At 49.2% G+C, this 21,141-nt stretch overlaps 1 protein-coding gene across 10 annotated transcripts in view; it reads right to left on the bottom strand.

Annotated features, from left to right (window-relative positions):
* Positions 1-21,141, bottom strand: part of FGFR2 (fibroblast growth factor receptor 2) — a 107,942-nt gene that overhangs the window by 27,550 nt on the left and 59,251 nt on the right. For 4 of the 10 annotated variants that reach the window (XM_053207797.1, XM_053207795.1, XM_053207791.1 and 1 more), the window contains 3 exons: positions 11,922-12,112; positions 10,669-10,816; positions 7,008-7,211 (listed from right to left, as the gene is read on the bottom strand). In XM_053207797.1, the coding sequence (XP_053063772.1) occupies positions 7,008-7,211; positions 10,669-10,816; positions 11,922-12,112 (543 nt within the window). Of the gene's footprint in view, positions 1-7,007; positions 7,212-9,256; positions 9,402-10,668; positions 10,817-11,921; positions 12,113-21,141 lie in introns of all 10 variants that reach the window. The other 6 variants (XM_053207798.1, XM_053207796.1, XM_053207794.1 and 3 more) reach the window with 3 other exon arrangements.

Raw genomic sequence — 21,141 nt, forward strand, 5'->3', positions numbered from 1 at the left:
CATGACCTGAGCCGAAGTCGGGACGCTCAACCGACTGAGCCACCCAGGCGCCCCCAGAAGAAGCACTTTCTTTAACAATAAAAATATTTTTTAGAATGGTAGGGATCTGAAAACAGCAGAGCACACGTGCTTGACATACAGTGACTTCTAAAGGAGTTAGAAATGACCAGATCACATGGGCCGCCTGGGTGGCTCGGTCAGTTGAGCAACTGACTCCTGATCTCGGCTCAGGTCATGATCTCATGGTCATGGGATCGAGTCCGTGTCAGGCTCTGTGCTGAGATTCTCTCCGCCCCTCCCCTGCTCGTGTTCTCTCTCTGTTTTTCCTTCTCTCAAAATAAATACACTTAAAAAACAAAACAAAACAAAAACCAAAACAACGAGAGCATTGCTTTTGCAACCTTTCCCAGCACTACCGGGCTGGGTTTTGTGGCATCTTTGCATCCTCCCATGTGGGCACCCCAGTGACCGGGCTTGGCCTAGCAGCCAACCCTGGTTGGTACCCTTCCTCTGCTAACTGCTTACGACACGGGGCTCCACTCAGGTGGTGGCTTTCTGACCAACGGCACCCGGGGGGGCTACGTGCCGGTTCCAACGTTGGCCAACTGTGAGCGCCTTGGAAGTCGTGTAACCTTCCTAGACTAGAGTTTCCTACCCGTTGAAAGGAAACCAGGAAAGTTCCCACCCCACAGACTTACCATGAGGGGAAAATGAGGTCACACCCATAAAGCATTTAGTGCTGAGCCTGGCACTGGTGAAGAGTTCGGTTGATATTTGCTACCAACGTCGCGACTGTTTCTCCTAGAGCCTTTTCAGAATCCTTGGCTGCCCAGATCCAAGGGAGATCAGGACCGGCAGCCCCTCCAGGGAACCTGGAAGACCTGCAGCTTGCGGGCGTTTTGTGTGGGAGATGCTGTCACACTGTGTGCTCTGGGAAGACCGGAACCCCACCGGCAGGGAAGGCTGACTGCAGGACAGGACGTGCCTTCCTAGTTTGGAAGATGAGACCCTCTGCTCACAGCCGGGATGGGCCGGGGCTCCAGCAAGTCAAAGAGCAAACCCAAGAAATAAAGGATCCAGGAGTCAGGGGTCGGTCCCGGGGCAGGGGGAAAGTGTAAGAACATCCTAATGACAAATATGGCTTAGGGGCTGCTGAAGAAAAGAAAAACTTACCGGTCAGAAGTTAACTGCTCTGCGGCTAACCTATGACGCGTAAGGAATCTTTGCCCACAGACCCATGGCAAAAGTTCACGTACATATGCAGCTTCCTCCGAACGATCTCCACAAGGTTTTCGTGTCAAAGCTTTTAAAACTGAAGCCCTCTACGAACTTTGTTGCTATCACTACTGTTCAAACTTTAAAACTGTGTTTACAGAAAGGGTTATTTATGGAGGTTTTGTGCCGATTAAGGGTAGAGGTTCACATTCAATGTGCAAATCTGGAAAATACTCTTGTAAAAAGCACAAAGGGGAAGAAAGGTAAGAAAATGCCAGAGGTATATAAGAAACTACAGAATCTGATCACTCTGTCTGTGAAGGTCTATCTTAATTTGACCTCCACGCGTTTTTTACTGAGCTTTTAAAATCCCCTCTGGGACTGTAAACTCGGGCTGGCTTTCTCTTCACTCTGCTTCTGCTGAGAGCGAATGTGTTTCCGGGGCTGGGTACAATCTTCTGCAGGCGACTGATTCCTCCACGAAATACTGCGTTTCGCTAGAGTGTCTTTCCTTCGGGACCCTCAAGTAATCCCCACTGTCCACCTGTGAATCCCTGGACTAATTCAGGACTAGAAGACTATCGCTTTTTTTTTTTTTTGCACAAAATCATTATCTATCCCATTGGATATTCTATCTAATTTAAAAGTAGTCCACCAATGGCGATAATTAAGTTACTGGCGAACAATACACGCTAACACTCTCAAATAAACCGCCTTCTCACTCCTCAATCCTGGCAGGCACGATTCTAGCATGTATGTTGTTTTCTGTCTCCATTCAGTTCCCCCCTTTCCGGACTCTCTATAACACGTGCCATAAATCAAACTTCTAACAAAAGGTGCGTTTCGCGTATTTCCCTGGTATATACGGGAAACTAAGCAAGGAAGTGGCTTTCTTCTTTTCCTTTTAAAGGGCCACCAAGAAAGAGTCATTTCTGTACACCAGAGTAGACTGAACAAAGGGAGGGTAGGGGGACTCACAGAAAACAGGGCAGATAGAAGCAAGGAGGAGAGGGGTGACACACGGGTGTCACTAATTCCTGACTCTGAAGCTGGGGATCCCCTAAACCAGAACATTAAGGCCCCGAGTTAACATACTTGTGCTCTAAGCCCTGTCCACCCCTCCCCAATGGCCAAACAAAATGTTTTCACCACCTCAAACCAGGCGGCTGGGATAAAGGTTTGAGGGGTTTCTGGGGTTGGATTCTGTTTCCCTCCATAACAATATTTAAGTCATCAGGCCAGGCGGTTTATCAGTTTTCTCCCTCACCAGGTCTCTGCAGCCCCGGATTCCATGAGTAAACCCATCAAAGCAATGACTCACTGGTCCTGGATGGGCTGGTGCTTCTTAGAAGATCCCATCAGCCAAAATCCAAATCAGATCTCAAACTGTCCTATCTTTCAGAGGCTGAGAGGAGCTAACAGCCCAGTGGGAACCAGGGAGGGCGAGGCACCCACATGGAAGGGAAGGTTCCAGCTAGCCATCCATGACTACCCTAATAACCCAAGCGTTTTCTGGAACCAGGGAGATTTCATTAGACCATCTGACTAACCAAAAGGTGGAGAATCTTCCAATATCATGACATTTAGCTGCTAGACAATGAATGAGCTTCTAGAAGTGGAACCCTCCTTCACAGAGTTCAGCGTGTTTAATACCCACGAAGGCACAGCCCCCAAGAACTGGCTCCTGAAACACATGCACCCAGCCGGTCCCCCCACAGCTTCTGTCCCGTTCGTGAGGTCCCTGGGAACATGCCACTTATCTCAAAGATATTGTTAAAAAAAAAAAAGATGACCTTGGGGCACGTGGGTGGTCTGACTTCAGCTCAGGTCATGATCTCATGGCTCCTCAGTTCGAGCCCTGCATCGGGCTCTGTGCTGACAGCTCAGAGCCTGGAGACTACTTTTTTTTTTAATGTTTATTTATTTTTGAGATGGAGAGAGACAGAATGTGAGCAGGGGAGGGACAGGACAGAGAGGGAGACGCGAGATCCGAAGCAGGCTCCAGGCTCCGAGCTGTCAGCACAGAGCCCAACGCGGGGCTCGAACTCACAAACCGCGAGATCATGACCTGAGCCGAAGTCGGATGCTCAACCGACCGAGCCACCCAGGCCCCCCTGGAGACTACTTTAGATTCTATGTCTCCCTCTCTCTCTGCCTCTCCCCTGCTTGTACTCTGTTTCTCTCTCAAAAATAAATAAAACATTAAAAACAAGAGGACCCTGATCTACCCATATCAGCAACCAAGAGGGTGAAAGCAAAGCCTCAGAAGAAGACCCCGGGGGCCCTTCTCAGAGGTGAGTGGTGGCGGAAGTGTGCCCTGCATGCACATGTGTGCCCCTACCCAGGAGACGGTTTCATCTGCTTATGGCAAAAGTGAAATGTCCATCCTGCCCTATGGAAACTTCTGGCTCCAGAGAAGGAAACTTACGTACTCACCGAAAAACTGATTCACCAAACCCAGCAATACCACATGCCTCCTGAACAAACACCCTCCGTTTCCTCTGCACCCCTCCCCACGAACGCCCCGCTGATGTGTGCAGCTCACAGAAAGGGAAGCCCTCTCTTGAACTCGTGGGTGTATAAAGGCTGCTTCACAATGACTGTGGCTGTCCCCTGGCAGCCTGGGCACCTGCTCGAGAGCTGACAAGCTCATGAAGACACCCCCTCTGGGCTGGCCCCCTTGATCACGCTGATGCCAAAGGAACGGGAGCAGGTGAGCAAGTGGCCGGCCTGGTGTCCGAACCCCGGCACTGAAAACAGCATGAGCCCCTGTCAAGGGACACGGGGAGACGCCGGCTGCCACCTGCCTCCTCCGACTAAAAAGTTCTCTCTTTCCTCAAGCATCAAAATGCATAAAGAGCCTCAAAAAACTCACAATTACTGGAAAATGAACACAAGGAACTTCTTAGCTACTGGAGCGAAGTATTTTTGACTCAAAAAAAAAAAAAAAATAACAAACGGAGACATCCTGTAACCGTTAAGGCCGGTCCAAATCAGTAAATGTCAAGAAGGAAACACTCACAGTAGGATTAGAAGAAGAAGAAAAAGAAAGAGAAAAAAAGGAAAAGGAAAAACATGACTCCTCTCGTTCTAAAAGGAGGACAGTGATTGATGGGGTTGAGTGAGATGCGGTGTGTGTGTGTGTGTGTGTGTGTGTGCACGTGTGCGCTGGTGGAGGGGGGAGGGTCAGGGCCAAGAAGCAAATACTTGGTCTCCATCATGAAGACTCTCGGTGTTACCTGCGTCATAGAGGAGGCTGGGCTAATACAGCATGAAAAGTGGCCTCGCAAGTAACTAGGAACAGCCCATCCTTAAGACATCTGGTTACAGGCTCACCTGTCGCCAGGGGAAAGTATGCTTGGCATCTCCGTGGCATTTTCTCTGTCATCAACATCTCTGCCGGCCTTTATGGGGCCTTTCACTCCAGCTACACTCCAATAACCCTCTTGTACCCAGATACCTGACAGGCACCTCCTCCTCTACCAAAGGGGCCGTGCTTCCTGACGGCGCATTCTTCGTAAAGAATCGCACAACCCATTTCGACATCTATGAGGAGCTAAGGTGTGTCAGCATCCCCCCAAATAAATTAATCTCCCAGAGATTTGTGCGCTTTCCTCTGCTTCTTTATTCTACTTGACCTTACTAAAACCCAAGACCACTACATATGATGGCCCCCAAATCACCTTGGAAGCACTGGTGAAGGTGACAGGCCGTATCTTGCACAGAACCTGGGTCGGACCAAGCCCTCAGGAAATTATGATAAAGAAAGGAAGCAGGCGAGGGCGGGGGGAGAAAAAAGGAGCCGACCTAATGTTCCCTTCGATCACACAGGGACATGAAGGAAGCATGATCAACCGAGGTGGAGACAGACAAAGACGAAAGGCCAGTCAGCCGAAGAGAAACGAAAATACGATGACTAGGGTTGAGTCAAGGAGATTTTAAGGGCAGCTGTCTCTTTTATATGGAAGTAAAAAGAGCACTGTAACAGCTGCAGAGAAAAAGATGATGAAATCATTATGGGACAATCGTCTAGCTACACCAAATTGCAGGTTTCCTCCAGAAGGTAGCATTTTCCCCTGGTAGGAAAAAACAACAAATCATAGAGATGGGAACACCACTCCCTTCTTCAACTCCCTGAGGTCAGGTTCTCAAGACGGTGGCTGTAAGAATGGCCCGGAGGTTAACTGGAAAGGAGGAGGGAGGGGAACGGGTGGTCACAGCACCTGAATGTCACTGAAGGCGCCACCTGGCCATGTGAGAGTCACCTTCCAACAGGCCTCTCCCAAAGTCGGACAAGCAGCCCCATCATTATTTCCCTAGCCCCAAGAATGACAGTGGTGTGGTTTCAGTAACAACAGCATTCTTGGTGGCAGGAGGGACCCAATGGGCACCTTGATTTCCCTTGCTCTTAACACAATTTGGGCAATCACCTGCACTTGACACACCCTCCAAATGCTATCCTCGGCCTCTAGGAAGAATAAAGAACTGCTTGATACGTGGCTTCCAACGAGTCAACAAGGACCCATTCAGCCCGGAGCCCGGAGCTGGGTCGAGAACAGCCGGTGCCATGCCAAAACCTCGGCTGGCCAACTGGTTCCTAATCCGTCCTAATGCCTGATCCAGAAAATGTCATCGCCACCTGAAGTCCCGGGAGGGGCAGAGCTGGGATTAACCCAGAGTTTCTCGGAGTGCGGTTCAAAATCACCGAAGGACCTGCTTACACGCGATACAGATCCCTGGCCCCATTCAAGACCTACCGAGCTCGAATCTCTGGGGCTGAGACGAAGGAATCTGCAATTTTAACAAATGCCCTGTAAATTCTACTAAAGCGTGCACTGAAACAGAGCCAGTGAGTTGGCCATTTTACTTGCTGTTTGAAAAGAAACAACACCGCCCCAAATGCTTTGCTTGTAGACACTTTCCGTTCACATCTGCCTTCCCCTTCTGTCTTCATGAACACAGAGGAAAGGGTCAAAGCGTATCCTGTCCCACTCACCTTTGGAGCCTTGGTTTAAAGCAGAGGTGCAGGGGCTCTCTTGCCCTGTCTCCCCAAAGCAAAATTAAACCAATCAGGACGCACACAAGAGCAAAAGGTGACCGCCAAAGACCAGACACGAGGCTGAAGACAATCTGTTGCTCGTTCAATACAACAATCATTCTACCACCAAATCCACAGCCACACTTGTGAACGATTAACAATAACATAATATATGCATACATTTCTATTTTAAGAATCAGAGAGGTCGAGCCAAAACCCAGTCAAGACAGACATCGCAGTCTGGTTTAAATCAAGCGGTAGTTCACATCCATCTTTAGGGCGTAAGTTTCTGACCTTGATTTAAAAAAAAAAAATAAGTCAAAGAGAACTAACGCCCCTGTCTTTCTAACTCGTGGCATAAGCCGGTCTCAAAAAAAAGCATTAGATCGCAGGGGACACAAGTGGCCTGTGGTTCAAAAAGACCGCTACACCTGAGCCTCAAAGACACAAGGGCGTTGCCTCCCTGCGTTATTTCCAGTTCTGCTGATTAGCTCCGAGAGTCTCCCACCATCATGCTCTCCTGCCCTTGGAACTTGACTCGACTGACCTCCCCCCCACCCCGCCCCGCCCCGGGGCACCAGGACTTGACTCTCCAAGCCCCAAATACTAACTGGACGGCCACTAAGAGGCACGTTGGGGCCACTCACACAGTGAAAGCTCACAGGAGCAGATGGCATCGAAGCAGAGAAAAAGACCCAAGGGCTGGCTGGGACACAGGGTTGGAGTAAATTTCTTCAAACTCTTTATCTACTTTCTGTTACCTGTCTCCGCAAGGGGATGCGCTTGGTCAGCTTGTGCACAGCGGGCTGGCTGCTGAAGTCCGGCTTCTTGGTCGTGGTCTTCATTCGGCACAGGATGACCGTCACCACCATACAGGCAATTAGGAAGACCCCTATGCAGTAAATGGCTATCTCCAGGTAGTCTGGGGAAGCCGTAATCTCCTTTTCTCTTACAGGAGCTGGAGTGCAGACCACAGGGGAGGAACAGATAAGCAGGCCACAGAGTTAGGACACGGGCTTGATGCGCCCTGGCACAGTTAAACGACACACAAGGTGACGACCATTCCCAAGGACAGGTTTCCCTAATGACTCGAGGCTGCAGAAAGGCCCGGGCTACGGGCCTGCCGTGCACCTCTCCCCATGAAGGCGAGCAACCAAGGGCTCCTCGTTTTACCACCAGGGCCCACACGGCCACTCTCTCTAGCCTCAAGGGGCCTCTGCAATGCAGAGATCACGGTGGACTAGCTCCCACCAAGGCACAAAGAGCAGGCTACAAGGCTACATTCTGTTAGGCATTCGGGCACAATGCGACAGTTAACCACACCTACGAAAAAACGGACTGTCTACCACGGTGGTCTCTGAGGCCAATCAAATTTAAAATTCTTAAATACAAACAGTGCCCACTTTTGCATCTGAAGGGATCACTCTTATTTGGATAAAGCTCTTCCAAAGGAAGATGTGACAGGGTAATTTACCCCAGACGAAGACACTTTCATATGAAATGAAATAAATATTCATCTAGTAGGGCTGGCCCGGAAAAGTTTCAAATTTCTTAATACAGTCCAGCCTGTATTCCACTCAACAAATAAATGCATTTCATTTAAAGACCAAATTGCTTTTAGTATAGAATCGCTATGCCCATACCATGAAAAGCTGGTAATATTCCCTCATCGATTACCATTTGAAATTTGTGTCTCTGGTTATACTGATGTCACTACAGTGTTTCTCTTGAACACAGAAATGGTGTTCCACGTGGGTAGCACGTTCGTCTACCAACTTCCAATAAATGATATCCGCTCCCTCCTTCGCCCTCAAGGCTCATCAAGCTACAGGCAGGGTATTTCCGAACAGTACTTTTCTCAAACTGTGTTCTTACAGTTAATGTGCTAGTACCGTCGGGCAAATTGGTTAAGGGGGGCCAACTACGCACCTGCGGAATGCAGTACTACAGGTAAAAAAGCAAGCTCAACGTAAGAGGCATCTCATTGTTTCAAAGCAAATATTCACAGAGCAGACTCATGACAAAAGGCAGAATGGATACAAATGGTATTATTTAAAGCTTATGCGTTGTAACCAGAAAAATACTTGCATGACCGTCAAAACCTCCAGCAACACAGCACAAAATGAAACGATCGACTTATTTTGACGGGATATACAATAAGCATGCAGGTAGGCACGGCACTCTAAACATAAGCGATTAATAACTGCCGTGGGACATCACGAGCTGGCAAACCAGTCAGTCTATGCAGTTTCACGAAGGCAATGACAAAGGCACAGAGGCAGTAGGTAGGGATTATCAGGAAAAGTTCGACCAGGACAGAGATGTCGGTTAAAGATCCAGGCAGCAGCAATATGTAGGCAACGGGGCTTCACCGATGTTGATTTCTCCGCAGGGCAGAAATAACATCAAGCCCGAGATGGCAAGAGCATGCTTTGCAGGAAAAGCAAGCCGAGGGTCCACTTTATTGTAACACACGGCAAGCCACCGATTCCCGAGGTAGGTAACACACTGCTTCTGTACACCCTCTGAGCAGAGGTGGGGCTCCCCCGGCACCTCGGCAGACATCCATCTATTTACATATCATTAAAAAAGAGAGAGTGGAGCAAAGTAACAAAAGTACACATGGGATTTCAGCGAAATGGAATCTGAGATGAGAAAAAACTACTTTGTATGTTACAAAGTAATTTCAACGTCTTCCTTAAGGGAAACAGGGACGGGTGAGAATTTGTACGTTGACTCCGTGACTCACGATAAATGTTAAGATCCCTTTGGGTTTTTTAAGGATGAAATTTTACCTGATCATTCACGTGAGGGTGGGATCTCATTGTGAGTGAAATTTCCAAAGGCAACTGTCTTATCCCTGGGGGATCATTTTAGACATTTTTAAAAAAATCTCTATGCCGGGATAAAAGGGGCCATTTTCTGCGAACAGAAGCGGTGTTAATTTTGTAGCAATCAACCAAGAAAAGGGCAACAACCGTGGAGAGAAAGAGCAGGATGTACCTGGCAGGACTGTCAACCATGCTGAGTGAAAGGATATCCCAATAGAATTACCCGCCAAGCACGTATACTCCCCAGCATCCTCAAAAGTTACATTCCGAATATAGAGAACCTCAATCTCTTTGTCCGTGGTATTAACACCGGCGGCCTAGAAAACAAGGGAAGCAAGAGAAAAGGCTAGACGACCCAGGAATGATTGTGGAGGGGGCCGTGGAACCATGAGGCATCACACCGGGGGCTCCGGCAGGTGCTGGCCACCAGAAGATTCCGACTGCAGCCCGTCCACAGAGCCCACAACCGAGAGACACGGAACGACACTGAGCAGCTCACCTCCACAGGCCCCGTCACCACACCGGCTTCACCACCTAGACATGCATGCAATCAAACGCATGGAAAAATCAACCCACAGAGATCCATTCTCTTAGCCTTTGTTTTGCTTTGGATTTAGGGATGGTTTTCCAGAAGTATGGCGCCCAAAAGTCCAAGCTGGGTTCTGGTCCTGTTGGCTGCAGACTCCCACCTTGACAAAGGGATGGTTCTGTCTCAGTGACCGTGTTATAAAACAAAATACTGGACACGAGCCCAGGTGGACACCTGGCCTACCCTTCCGGCCCGGTGGGAACCAACCAGGGTGGAATTGCGTGTCAGCTACCAGACCCCAATTTTCACTCCTGCGTAACCATTTTGACTTATGTCGCATGGAAAGCAACAGAAGTAGGATCTTGGTAGCGGAAAAACGGGGTGGGTTTTTTTTTTTTTTTTTCATTAATATCAACATTCAAGTGTGGGTCGTGACAAACTAAGGAAGGCAACCTGTTGTTGCCTTTGACAGGGTCCAGCAGTGCACCGATTAAAATGGACTATGCTCGACGATGGGACGGCGAGATCAAGGGCAGTATCTCACGAGCACCAGTCACGCCACCAAGAAGTAATATTCTGCTGGAAAAAAATCACACAGTGCCGATATTTCTCTACAAATCTGCGGCAGGAGAAGGTAGGAATTCGGCTGATATGCAAACGTCACAAATTCAACCAGGCATGCCGGTGTGTATTTAAAATGCAGAAGATGTACAGCGATGGGGAATGTGCAGCCCGGACAAGGTTAACCAGAAGGAACGACTTAAAAACTGGGTGGGGGGGTGGGGGGTGGAAGGCAATCTTGGGAAGAAATTAGAGCAACATTTTGAACATTGTGGGCATTTTTCCATGGCTACTGGCATCATACCAGCTGCATCACCAGAGAAAGATTATTATGAATATACCAAGGCCACAGAGTATCCTATAAGCTGCCTGCAGTCTCTCAAAGCACCAAGTCTTTTCAGCTTCTATATCCAGCCTTCTTTAAAAAACAAAACAAAAAAACAAAAAAAAACAAAAAACAAAAAAAAAAACAAAAAAACACAGAACGTTGTTACCTTGCTGTTTGGGCAGGACAGTGAGCCAGGCAGACTGGTTGGCCTGCCCTATATAATTGGAGACCTTACATATATACTCCCCAGCATCCGCCTCCGTCACATTGAACAGAGCAAGTACTTCTGCATTGGAACTATTTATCCCCGAGTGCTGGAACAGACACAGGAGAACAATATAACGGCCAACCAGGAGGAACTTTGTACCGTCTAGGGTCCCACCACCAATGCACCACAAGAAAACAGCCTCCGTTAGGTCTAAACAGCTGCCTCGACGGGTTGTGGGTTCAGAAAGGTCAAAGTAAGCCAACGGGTGGACAAATGGAAGTGACCCCGTGGAGAGGGATGGAAGGGTGTGATGGATACCCAGCAGAATGGACTGGTAGTTCCGGGTTGGTCGTTTTCTAGCTCTTTTGAGCACTGGTATTCTCACTGGTTGGGAGGTCTCAGTGGAGCTACCTATGGTTCTACTGGAAGACTGTTCTTTTTAAGGACGTTCTCTTATGGGCACCCAAATGCGGGAGACACGGGAGGCAGTGGCTGAGAAGAGGGTGTACAGACTTAGCTGCCGCTGGCTATCACCATCCTGCAGAGTAAGACAGATCTAAAAAATAAAGAGGCTGATGCCATTAACACGGGGACTTGCAAGGAACCAAATTACGAAATACAAGGAGAAAGTTTCCTTGTTCAGCACCTCACTAATGCAAAACCACTTTCTGAAGGTTAGTGTCTAAACCACATTTGGATGGATTTCAAAGGGGAAGGAGTTTTCTTTTTAAAGCAAAATGTAAATGGTTTCTAAAAGATGGCTACTACCACCGGACCCTAACGTCGTGCTAAGAGAGAACAACATCGGCGTTAACGATGCACATTGGTACAATGCCTAGAGGTTACAAAGCTCGTTCCGTGCACGCCATGGCGTAGACCCTGCACAACCACCCTGTCGGGGACCTAGCAGCACAATCCCCGCTTTTATGGATGTGCGGCCGAGCCTAAATGTCTCGTCTGAGATCTCAGGGCTGATAAATAGATGAATTATTCTGACTCCAACTAGAATAGCCCTGCCAGCACCCCGTGGGGTCTCTTCTGCAATTTTACTAGCAAGTCTAATAATCTGCTCATTCCCGAAACACACTCTCTCCTGGCCGGTCCAATAAGAGCATCATTTTCTGACACCAACAGGAAATCAAAGAACCGGTCCCCGAGTCCACGACGGAGACCCCAGGAGTGGAGTCCCTTCAGATTCAGAAAGTCCTCACCTTCAGAACCTTGAGGTAGGGTAGCCCGTCGGGTCCGTATTTGCTGCCGTTCTTTTCCACGTGTTTGATCCACTGAATGTGGGGCTGGGCATCGCTGTAAACTTTGCAGACAAACTCCACGTCGCCTCCGACCACGGTGGAGGCATTGGCAGGCAGTCCAGCCTGGAGGATGGGCCGGTGTGGTGATCGCTCTGAGGGAGAGAGGGAGGGAAGGGGGAGCGGGGACGGGGCAGGGGGAGGTGGGGGAAGACGGATAAATGAGTTGTGTTGTCCAGAAGGCTGCTCGTGAACACAAGCCAAAAAGGCCTCAAGTCTGCTGGCTGACTCCTTTGAAATAACACCGCGGCCCAATGCATAACAAAAACGACTTCAAAGGAGCCTGCTGGAGCACGACCCTTGTAAAAAGAATACTTATTTAGAAAACAGAGAGAAGAACTGCATGTATCTCAAGTTATTGGTTGTCCGTGGCCACCTACCCAACAAGGGAGAAGGTTCTGACAATCGAAAGACAACGGCAGGGGAACGGGGGCCCCTTCGCGGGTCCCGCTTGGGATCATATCGGAGACTCACGCTGACCATAAGCTTCACGTCGCAGGCAAGGGACAAGACAGAGGCGCCCTGGACACCCAAATGGCTCCCAGACACGGTAGCTTCTGAAACGTCTCTAAGATGCTCTGAGAAGACTTCATTTCTTGTTGTTGTTTTTTTTTTTTTAATTTTTTTTTTTCAACGTTTATTTTTGGGACAGAGAGAGACAGAGCATGAACGGGGGAGGGGCAGAGAGAGAGAGGGAGACACAGAATCGGAAACAGGCTCCAGGCTCCAAGCCATCAGCCCAGAGCCTGACGCGGGGCTCGAACTCACAGACCGCGAGATCGTGACCTGGCTGAAGTCGGACGCTTAACCGACTGCGCCACCCAGGTGCCCCAATTTCTTGTTTTGAAAAGAAAAACTGAACGCTCAAGCTCCAAGTCATGAACTCCTGAATGAACAACCAGATTCATCTCTTTTCAACGGATTTACTCCATTTTACTCTTTATTCACCCATACGTGGGGGAGGGGCAGAGAGAGAGAGAGAGAGAGAGAGAGAGAGAGAAAGAGAGAGACAGAATCCGAAGCGAGCTCCAGGCTCCGAGCTGTCAGCACAGAGCCCGATGCGGGGCTCAAAACTCACGGATGGAACGCGAGATCACGACGTGAGCCGAAGTCGGACGTGTAACCGACTGAGCTGCCGAAACACCCCATAAATAGACATCCTTTATTCAGACGCGGCACCCAAAGAAACAGACAGACATCAGTTCCCCAATCCTGGTGATGTGCTAGGCCACGTTCGAGAAAGCCCCATCGAGGGTATGCTTGCCACCCTCACGTGCCTTGCCTCTCTCTCTAGGAAGAGAGTTCTCAACAAAAGACATCCCTCGTCTTACACCTGGCAAAGTTCCTCTCCGGCTTAGAGGTGGTCCGTGCGCAAGTCCCACAGAGGCAACCGTGTCAAGGTTCGTGAGACGTTGTACACAAGAGTCCCCAAGAATCTGGTAGTAACAGACCAGCCTGCTGTGTGATCCTGTCCACAAAGGCCCTAGGATCACAAAGTGGCTGGAATCCTCCTACGCGGCAGTTTGGGCAAGAGCCACACGTACCCAATCCCCCATCTGTCGACCCACAAACATATTACCCCGTACACCTCACCACGTGTACGTGCACGTGTGAGTCAGCCTCCTTATCTCTGTCCACACCGCAGATACCACCGTGTTGAACCCCAGCTTAAAAAATGGCCAAGGGAAATAAGGAGATCCCAGCCGACCCGCCACACCAAGGATGCCTCCACCCTGCACCTGGGTATCCCTGTGCACTGGGCTGGAAATAGCAAGTTAGAAGGATAGATATCTAAGTGCTTCTATATTTGGGCCTTTCAGATGAAAATATCATTTAGTGGAATTTGTTGGACACGAGCCAGACCATGTGCAAATTGATTTTACTGCACAAGCCTGTTGGTCTTTAAAAACGTAAGGAAAAGAAAAAGAATAGAGAAAGAAAAAATGCTAGTGGGTTACTCTTAGCACATTTCATTCCAGAGTCTCGCATCACTTCACAGACACCTACGTTTTCACATTAAAAAGATAAGGATTGCAGAGCCTCCAAAGAAGTCATTCATTTGCCTGACATTACCCTGTAGGCTACGCAAAGAACCCAGAAGTCCTAGTTTTGTGGGCAGAAAATCTCAAAGCTGGGATCCCTTCAATCACCAGAAACCCTCCCTCTTCGGCTGATATGTCATCCCAGGAATGGGCCACAGCAAGCCTCCCGGTCAGGTCTGGCGGCCAGCTGGATGCCACGGGGACCCAGCTTGCAGCTGGCAGGGACAGGTCTGGTTTAAATCCCGGCTAGCCCCATCCACGTGAGAAGAACAGAGTGAAGTCCACACGTGCACTGTCCTCGCCAGGCCTCCTCCCAAGAGACGCAGCGGGAGGGGATCTGTCCTCCGGGCCGGATGCTGCCAGCCAAGCTCACGAAATACGCTCCTTTTCTACATACCGAATGTTGAGGAGGTTTCCTCGTTCCCAGAGAGAAGTGACTTTTAGGTATCAATTCATGCTCTGGCTCGGCGTTCCAGTTTTGTGTACATGTGCTTGTGTGTTTTCAAGATAAATATTTACAGTGGACCGAAATATTTATTCTCGGAAACAAAGGTACTGTAAAATCTTAAATGTCATGAGCCAGATCAGCTGAATTTCAAACCGAGTTCTCCGTCTTAAACATACTTGTTTCTAATAAATCGTTTCACAAGCAAACATTGTGCACGTAATACCAAATAATGATGTCCTGTGAACAATGGTTGCTTTCAGACCGCCCGGCATCTCTGGCCTGCGCCAGCCTTCAGCAGGGAATGTAGTCACTGGGGCAACACTGGCAGGGCCCGCTACAGACCTGCAGCCTTGTTTTACTTGCGGTCGACGTGCCGCTGCGTTCCAGTTATTAAGTTATTCCATTGCTATCTTGACTATTTTCACCAAAAAAAAAAAAAAGCCTCTGCAATGCCTTAATGTTATTGCATTTGCAAATTACAACACGCCAAAGTTGCCGGCTTGCAGTCTCGAATTTATCCTCTCGAATTTTCTCACCTTATACAAAATAACCCCTTAACCACCCCTCCCACCCCCCCCCCCACCCCACCCCCCCCCCCCCCCACCCCCCGCGCCGGCTCCCTCCGCCCTTTCTCACTTTGGGTACAAAAACCGGCAAGCGGGATCGCTCTGTAATCGAAACCTTACACCGTCTTCCAAAACTTATTACAGCTGCCTTCGGTATAAAATGAAACCTTAGAGAATGTTATTTAAAATGTTTTTAAAAAGTCAGTAGGCCTCATGTTTCGTTTCTCCACATCAGGCTTTGATTTCCTTTGCAACCTTATTCTCTGCCCTTAAACAAGTCAGAGAGCAGGCCCCAAACATCTTGGAAAAGGTCCCCGGATGCCAGCATCTGCAAAGCACAGTACGGCTCATCTCAGATCCTGCAGCCATCACTCTTCCCTGGTGTCTGTCAGACCCGTCCGAGCGGTGGTCAGCAGTAGGGGGGAGGACAGAAATTAGAACAGGAGTTCTCACCCTGGGGTGAGAGCGGGACACGGCCAGTGGCTCCCGCAGAGGCGAGACCTCCGTGGCCAGGCCCCAGTGGGCACCTGGGAAATACCACAGGAACAGGACAGTGATGGTGGCATAAGGACCCTCCACAGCCAGTGTGCTCTCCCCCAACCTCAGCAGGCCCTGGGCAGAGCAAACTCCTCAGGTTCCCAGAGCTTTGCACAGCAAGCCAATGTAAAAAAATAATAATAATAAATAAGTCAATGAATTATCTCTGGATTAGAGAATAAAACTCAGAGCTGGCCCATCTGTTTTATTATATTTTGTAATGTTTACTTATTTTTGAGGAAGACAGACGGTGCACGAGCAGGGGAGGGGAAAAGAGAGAGGGAGAGACACAGAATCCGAAGCGGGCTCCAGGCTCCGAGCTGTCAGCACAGAGCCCGACACGGGGCTCGAACCCACGAACCGTGAGATCACAACCTGGGCCGAAGTCAGACGCTCAATCCCCTGAGCCACCCAGGCGCCCCTGGCCCATCTCTTGTTCTTCTACATGATAACAAAAATCACAGCTTCTCCACCAGGAAGGATTTACAGTTTTGGGCAAGGTTCTCTTACAGCATGTTTAACTCTCTGATCTTATATAAAACAGATTCTTTTTTTTCCTCTCTTTGCAGGGGCAGTGAAATAAATATACAGAAAACAGAGAAGCTGATGAGCAGCTCACCCCTGTGCCCTTAGGGAGGTTTTTAAAAAAATATCCATTCTGAGTTGAGCAGGTTGCACAAAGACGGTGCCCGGACCTGGAACGGGGTCGAGAACCTTCAAAAGAGCAACTCTAAGGCCCCTGCGTGAATTCCGACTTGAGACAGGATGGAAAGCACCCCACAGGGTGCCGAGAAGGTAGCTGGCTGCACTACTGGAACGAGGTCCCATCAAATCAGTGCATAGTAAACACAGGCTGATGCACTTTAAAAAACACATTCTCTCCTCCGCGTTTTCGCTCCCCCCCGTGTCAAGAGCTCCGAGTGAGTCCACTTTCCCAAAGCAGAAGGCCCAGCGGCTAGGAGTCTCCACTTCGAGACTGACCTTCTCAAGTCCTGCTCCAAAGCTCGGAGCCACAACCAGAAAGAGCGGGCGGAAAAACAGCCTGCTTCGCTCCACGAGGTAATTACGGCGAAAGAGAGAAAAATACCTGAGTGACAAAGAATAAATCTTTGTTAATTGACCACTGAAACTTTATAACATGCCAGTCCCTCCTCTGGACATAATAATATGTTGGCTCGTAAGAGATCTACAACTTTTGCTCTGACATAGCAAAGGCCATAAAAAATGTCCAGCGAGCATGTCTACAGGCTCAGTAAATACGCATCCCGGGGATCAGAAGGAGACCAGGTTCTTAAATTACACCTATAAATTAATCAAGCCCAGAGCTGCTGGTTTCCCAGCACACATTGGTCTCCTGAGCATTTCTCCCCAAAAGTGCAGCCGCGCTTGCCACAAAGAACCGTTTCGAAGCTGCTCTCTCAGCAGCAAAATGCCAAGAGGCTCAAATCACACGGAGTGCCCCGTATTGATCTGGAAATAGCACGTCTCCTGCTCTGGGGCACCCACTCACTCGCAGGGTGTGGAGAACCTTGCCTGCTCCGTCTTAAAATTGAAATCAAAACGTAGCTACCCTTCGTCTAAAATGGCAGTTTCTGAGCCACTCCAAGGGGTCTGGATGGGGAAAGAACGTTCTACAACTTGGAGGACAAGTGAAAACACCAGAGAATGCTTTTCCTAAAGCTCAGCCTCGCTTATTCTCTGACGAGTAGGCAGTGGTCGCTTTTGTTGCATAAAAACACACTATACCAGTTGGCATGAGGTGATCAAAGCCCTCTGAAGTCTGAGGCGCCCATTAGCCTGCTAAAGACCTCGTGCCAATTACAATTAGCAGAAGGAGCGCATTGCCTTGTCAAGACTCTACCTGATGCACTCATCCCAGACGGGACAGATCTAGTAGGGTTCCGAGCTTTGTGTCCCCGAACTTTTCTCCAGCCTCTCGAAATCAGCACAAAGGGAGGTCAGAACTAAAACTGATCAGGAGGAAAAGGCCAGGTTTGGAGGCAAGGCAACAGGAAGGAAGGAGCACACTTTTAGAAACAGTCCAAGTACCTGTAGCTCTTCCGTCACCTTCCAGAACACAGGAGTGGCCTGGGAGACGGAGCACCCAGAATAACTTTTTAAAAAAGAAAAAAAAAAATGCACGTTTGTAGGAGGTCACCAGTTTGTTGCTCTTTCTCTGTCCTCAGCTTAGCTTAGCCTCATTTGCCTCTTGCCTGATTCTGGAAGTCTCGCAGAACTGGGCTGGGTGGGGATCTAGCTTCCTCCAAAACATACGCATTTCTCCTACAGAGACACCAAAGTCTGCAGACCAAGCTCGTCCAGGGAAAGCCCGAGTGTCTCCCCTCCAGCGCCGAAGTCCCTCGGTGACTTCTGGGGGCCGCACCACGTGAAATGCTAGAAGCAAAACACCACTAATTCCTTTGTGCTTGCTCGATGAGGTGGACGGCGGAGTGAAGTTCTGGCCGAGGCTGGGCGGCCTGGGAAGACCAAAGCAGGTGGAGGCAAAGCACCTTCCCTAATTTATGTCACAGACGGTATTATGTGGCTGGGGGCTGAGTGGCTTCTACCAGCTGGGTGTCAATTTAGGTCTTCTTGGGCGAATTACAGGAGGAGGGCTGTGTGTCATTTACACCCCAAATGTTACCCTGAGCTCTGTGCCTTCCAGAGTGAAACCGGAACGGTAGACGCTCAGGTGACCATAAAGTTATGTCAAAGTTAGATTCAAAAGCGGCCTTCCTGGGCGGCTCAGTCGGTTAAGCGTCCGACTCTCGATTTCGACTCAGGTCCTTACCTCGCGGTTCGTGAGTTTGAGTCCCGCACCAGGCTCTGCACCGCCTGCTTCGGATTCTCTCTCTCTCCCTCTCTCTCTGCCCCTCCCCTGCTCTCTCTCCCTCAAAATAAATAAACTAAAAAAAATTCAAAAATGCCTTTTCTTTAGTTAAAAGGAGACGTGGCTCTGGGATGATGAAAAATTCTGGGGAGTAGACGGTGGCGATGGTTGTGTAACCACGTGACTGTATTTAATGCCACTCGACTGTACCTTCAAAAGTGGCTAAAATGGTCCATTTTGTTGTTATGCACACCTTGCCACAATTTTTTTTAAAAAAGAGAGAAGCGGCAAAGGTGACGTGATCACAGAGTGAACAAGATCGATTTCTAGGGTCACGGAAAACCTACCTTCTCAATTAGTTAAGTGTATTTATCTTGTCCCGTTTACTGACAGCTTTTCTCTGCCCTGACACAAAGGACTCCGCGCAAGGTCCCTCCCCATCTCGCGCTTGGTTTTCATGCTGATGCAAAACTCAGACGTCAGTCTCCCCAGGCTCGCTCCAGTGGCGCTGGGGTAAACACAGCTGAGCGCGGTCACGCTGGGAGCCACATCACAGAGCCTCAGCACCACGCCACGAGCCATGGGGGGCAGGGGGCTGCAACATCTTTCAGGAATGCCAAGATTATCAGCCGGAGTCTGCATAGCTGGGTTTCCTCCCTGGGAAGAGTATGACGGAGATGTTTTTTCAAAGTCCCGGAATTAAACATAACTTTTGCTGAACTCCCAAAATCAGAGTATCTTCTCTCAAACAGTTTGCAAAGAAGCTAAAAATCAAATCACTGGGGAGTCCCCCAAATACAGCCGCGCTCACAGTGAAGCTTTTTATGTCGAAGCTATTTCTGTCGACACCAAAGAGGGCCCGGTTAGTCTACCTCTGGAAATCTGTCCCAGAAAAATGGTCACCCGGGTGGCCAACAAATGGATGTGTGCAAAGCTTGTCACGGTGGCCTCTTCTGTAACGGGAAAACAGCCTAAGTCTCCACCCAGGGGGGAAATGATTAAGTAAATTACACTCTATCCAAGACAGAAGAGCATGCGGGTCACTGATAATAATGAAATAATCGATATGTACAGACACGAGAAGATGTCTACAAAAATAACGTTCGCAGGCTTCATCAACTTTCCTCATTCAAAAGGCCTTAATTCTAGAGGAAGTCAAGAAAACTCTACCACACTTACCTCTTAGATGTTTTATTTTGCTCCTGGGGTGGTTCAAACAGAAGTAAAAGCTTTCAGCCCATCTGAGCAAACAAGAAATGCCTCCCTTTGGTACAAAGTACACGAAATGATAAAACCTCACTGGTCTTCTTAGAGGCAAACTCAGACACTGAAAATAGAAGGGATTCTGGATACTCCTTGCCGGAAGCATCACCAAAAGAGAAGCTTCCAAAGGGTCACCGAGCTCATGGAAGGTTCCGCTTCTCACTTTCTGAGCCAGATGAGATGCCCCAAGGCAGCCTGCAACCCTCCCTACCAAACGTTCGGGGATAGTGTCATACATTCTGTTGGCCAGAAGGTAAAATGTAAAGGACTAAATCCTTGACTTTTCTGCCCCGGTCCAGAGCGTAGACTGAACCCAATAAAATGAGGAAGGACTTCCTTTTTCAGAGAAAGCACAACTGCCCAATGATCCTTCCAGAATACCATCCGATGCCTGTCTAGCGAAATACCACTTTTTCTTTTTGAGGGGAACTATGTCCGGGGCACAATGTGGCCCATCGATTTGCATACTTCTTTGGGATAGAAGTTTGTGTGAGAGAACCCTAGAAGGAGGAGGCTCTGCGAGAAAGAAAGAAAAAGTGTTTCTATCAAGATCCAGGAATCTCCATCGATACCTACCACCTCACTGTGGCACTCTGTGATCTTCTGTGCTGTGACCGTCAACTGACGGTCACCCCGAAGGCCAGCCACAGGCTGCTTTCCCAGACAGGATTAACCAATCTAGAGGGCTCTGCTCAAACCCATGAGGTTCTCGCCTCCTCAACCTCTCTCTTCTCAGAAGGAGAAGCAGGAAATCTTCCCCCTCACAACACCAATACCCCCCCACCCAGCCATCTCTTCCCCACCTCCCACCTGCGTTTGATGTCACTAATGGTGGAAAGATGCGACAGGAGCTCTGGAAGCCGCCTGTCCCCGTGGAGCCTGCCCTCTAGGTTGGGAGCCCCTTCTTCTTACAACACGGGGTCATTTCTGCCCTGCCCGCCCCTGACTGTGAAAGCACACCAAACACAAACTCAGCACACACAGCAGTGGGCTCTTCTCAAGGAAGGGGAGTCCAGAGAGGCACTCTGGTGGAGGCAGCATTTAAAACAGGAAGAAATCTGATATTGCCAGATTTACATTTTAATGAGAGTTGACTGTAATACTTCCCAACGGGGGTCTCCTGGTTTAAAAAGGTGACTGGAAATGGAGGCCGTACGGAGTTTGGAGAGAAACCCTGAAGAGGTCCTGCTTCAGAACTTGCTGCGTTGGGGCGCCTGGGTGGCTCCGTCGGTCAAGTGTCCAACTCTCGATTTCGGCTCAGGTCACGATCTGGCGGTTCGGGAGATCGAGCCCTGCGTCCGGATCTGCGCCGACAGCACGGAGCCTGCTTGGGATTCTCTCTCTCTGCCCCTCCCTCTCTTTCTCTCTCAAAATAAATTTTCAAAATTAAAATTAAAAAAGAAAAGAACCTGCCGTGTCAAGAACCACAAACTCCAAA

The sequence above is a fragment of the Acinonyx jubatus genome, chromosome D2 (assembly GCF_027475565.1).
Source record: "Acinonyx jubatus isolate Ajub_Pintada_27869175 chromosome D2, VMU_Ajub_asm_v1.0, whole genome shotgun sequence".
NCBI lineage: Eukaryota > Metazoa > Chordata > Mammalia > Carnivora > Felidae > Acinonyx > Acinonyx jubatus.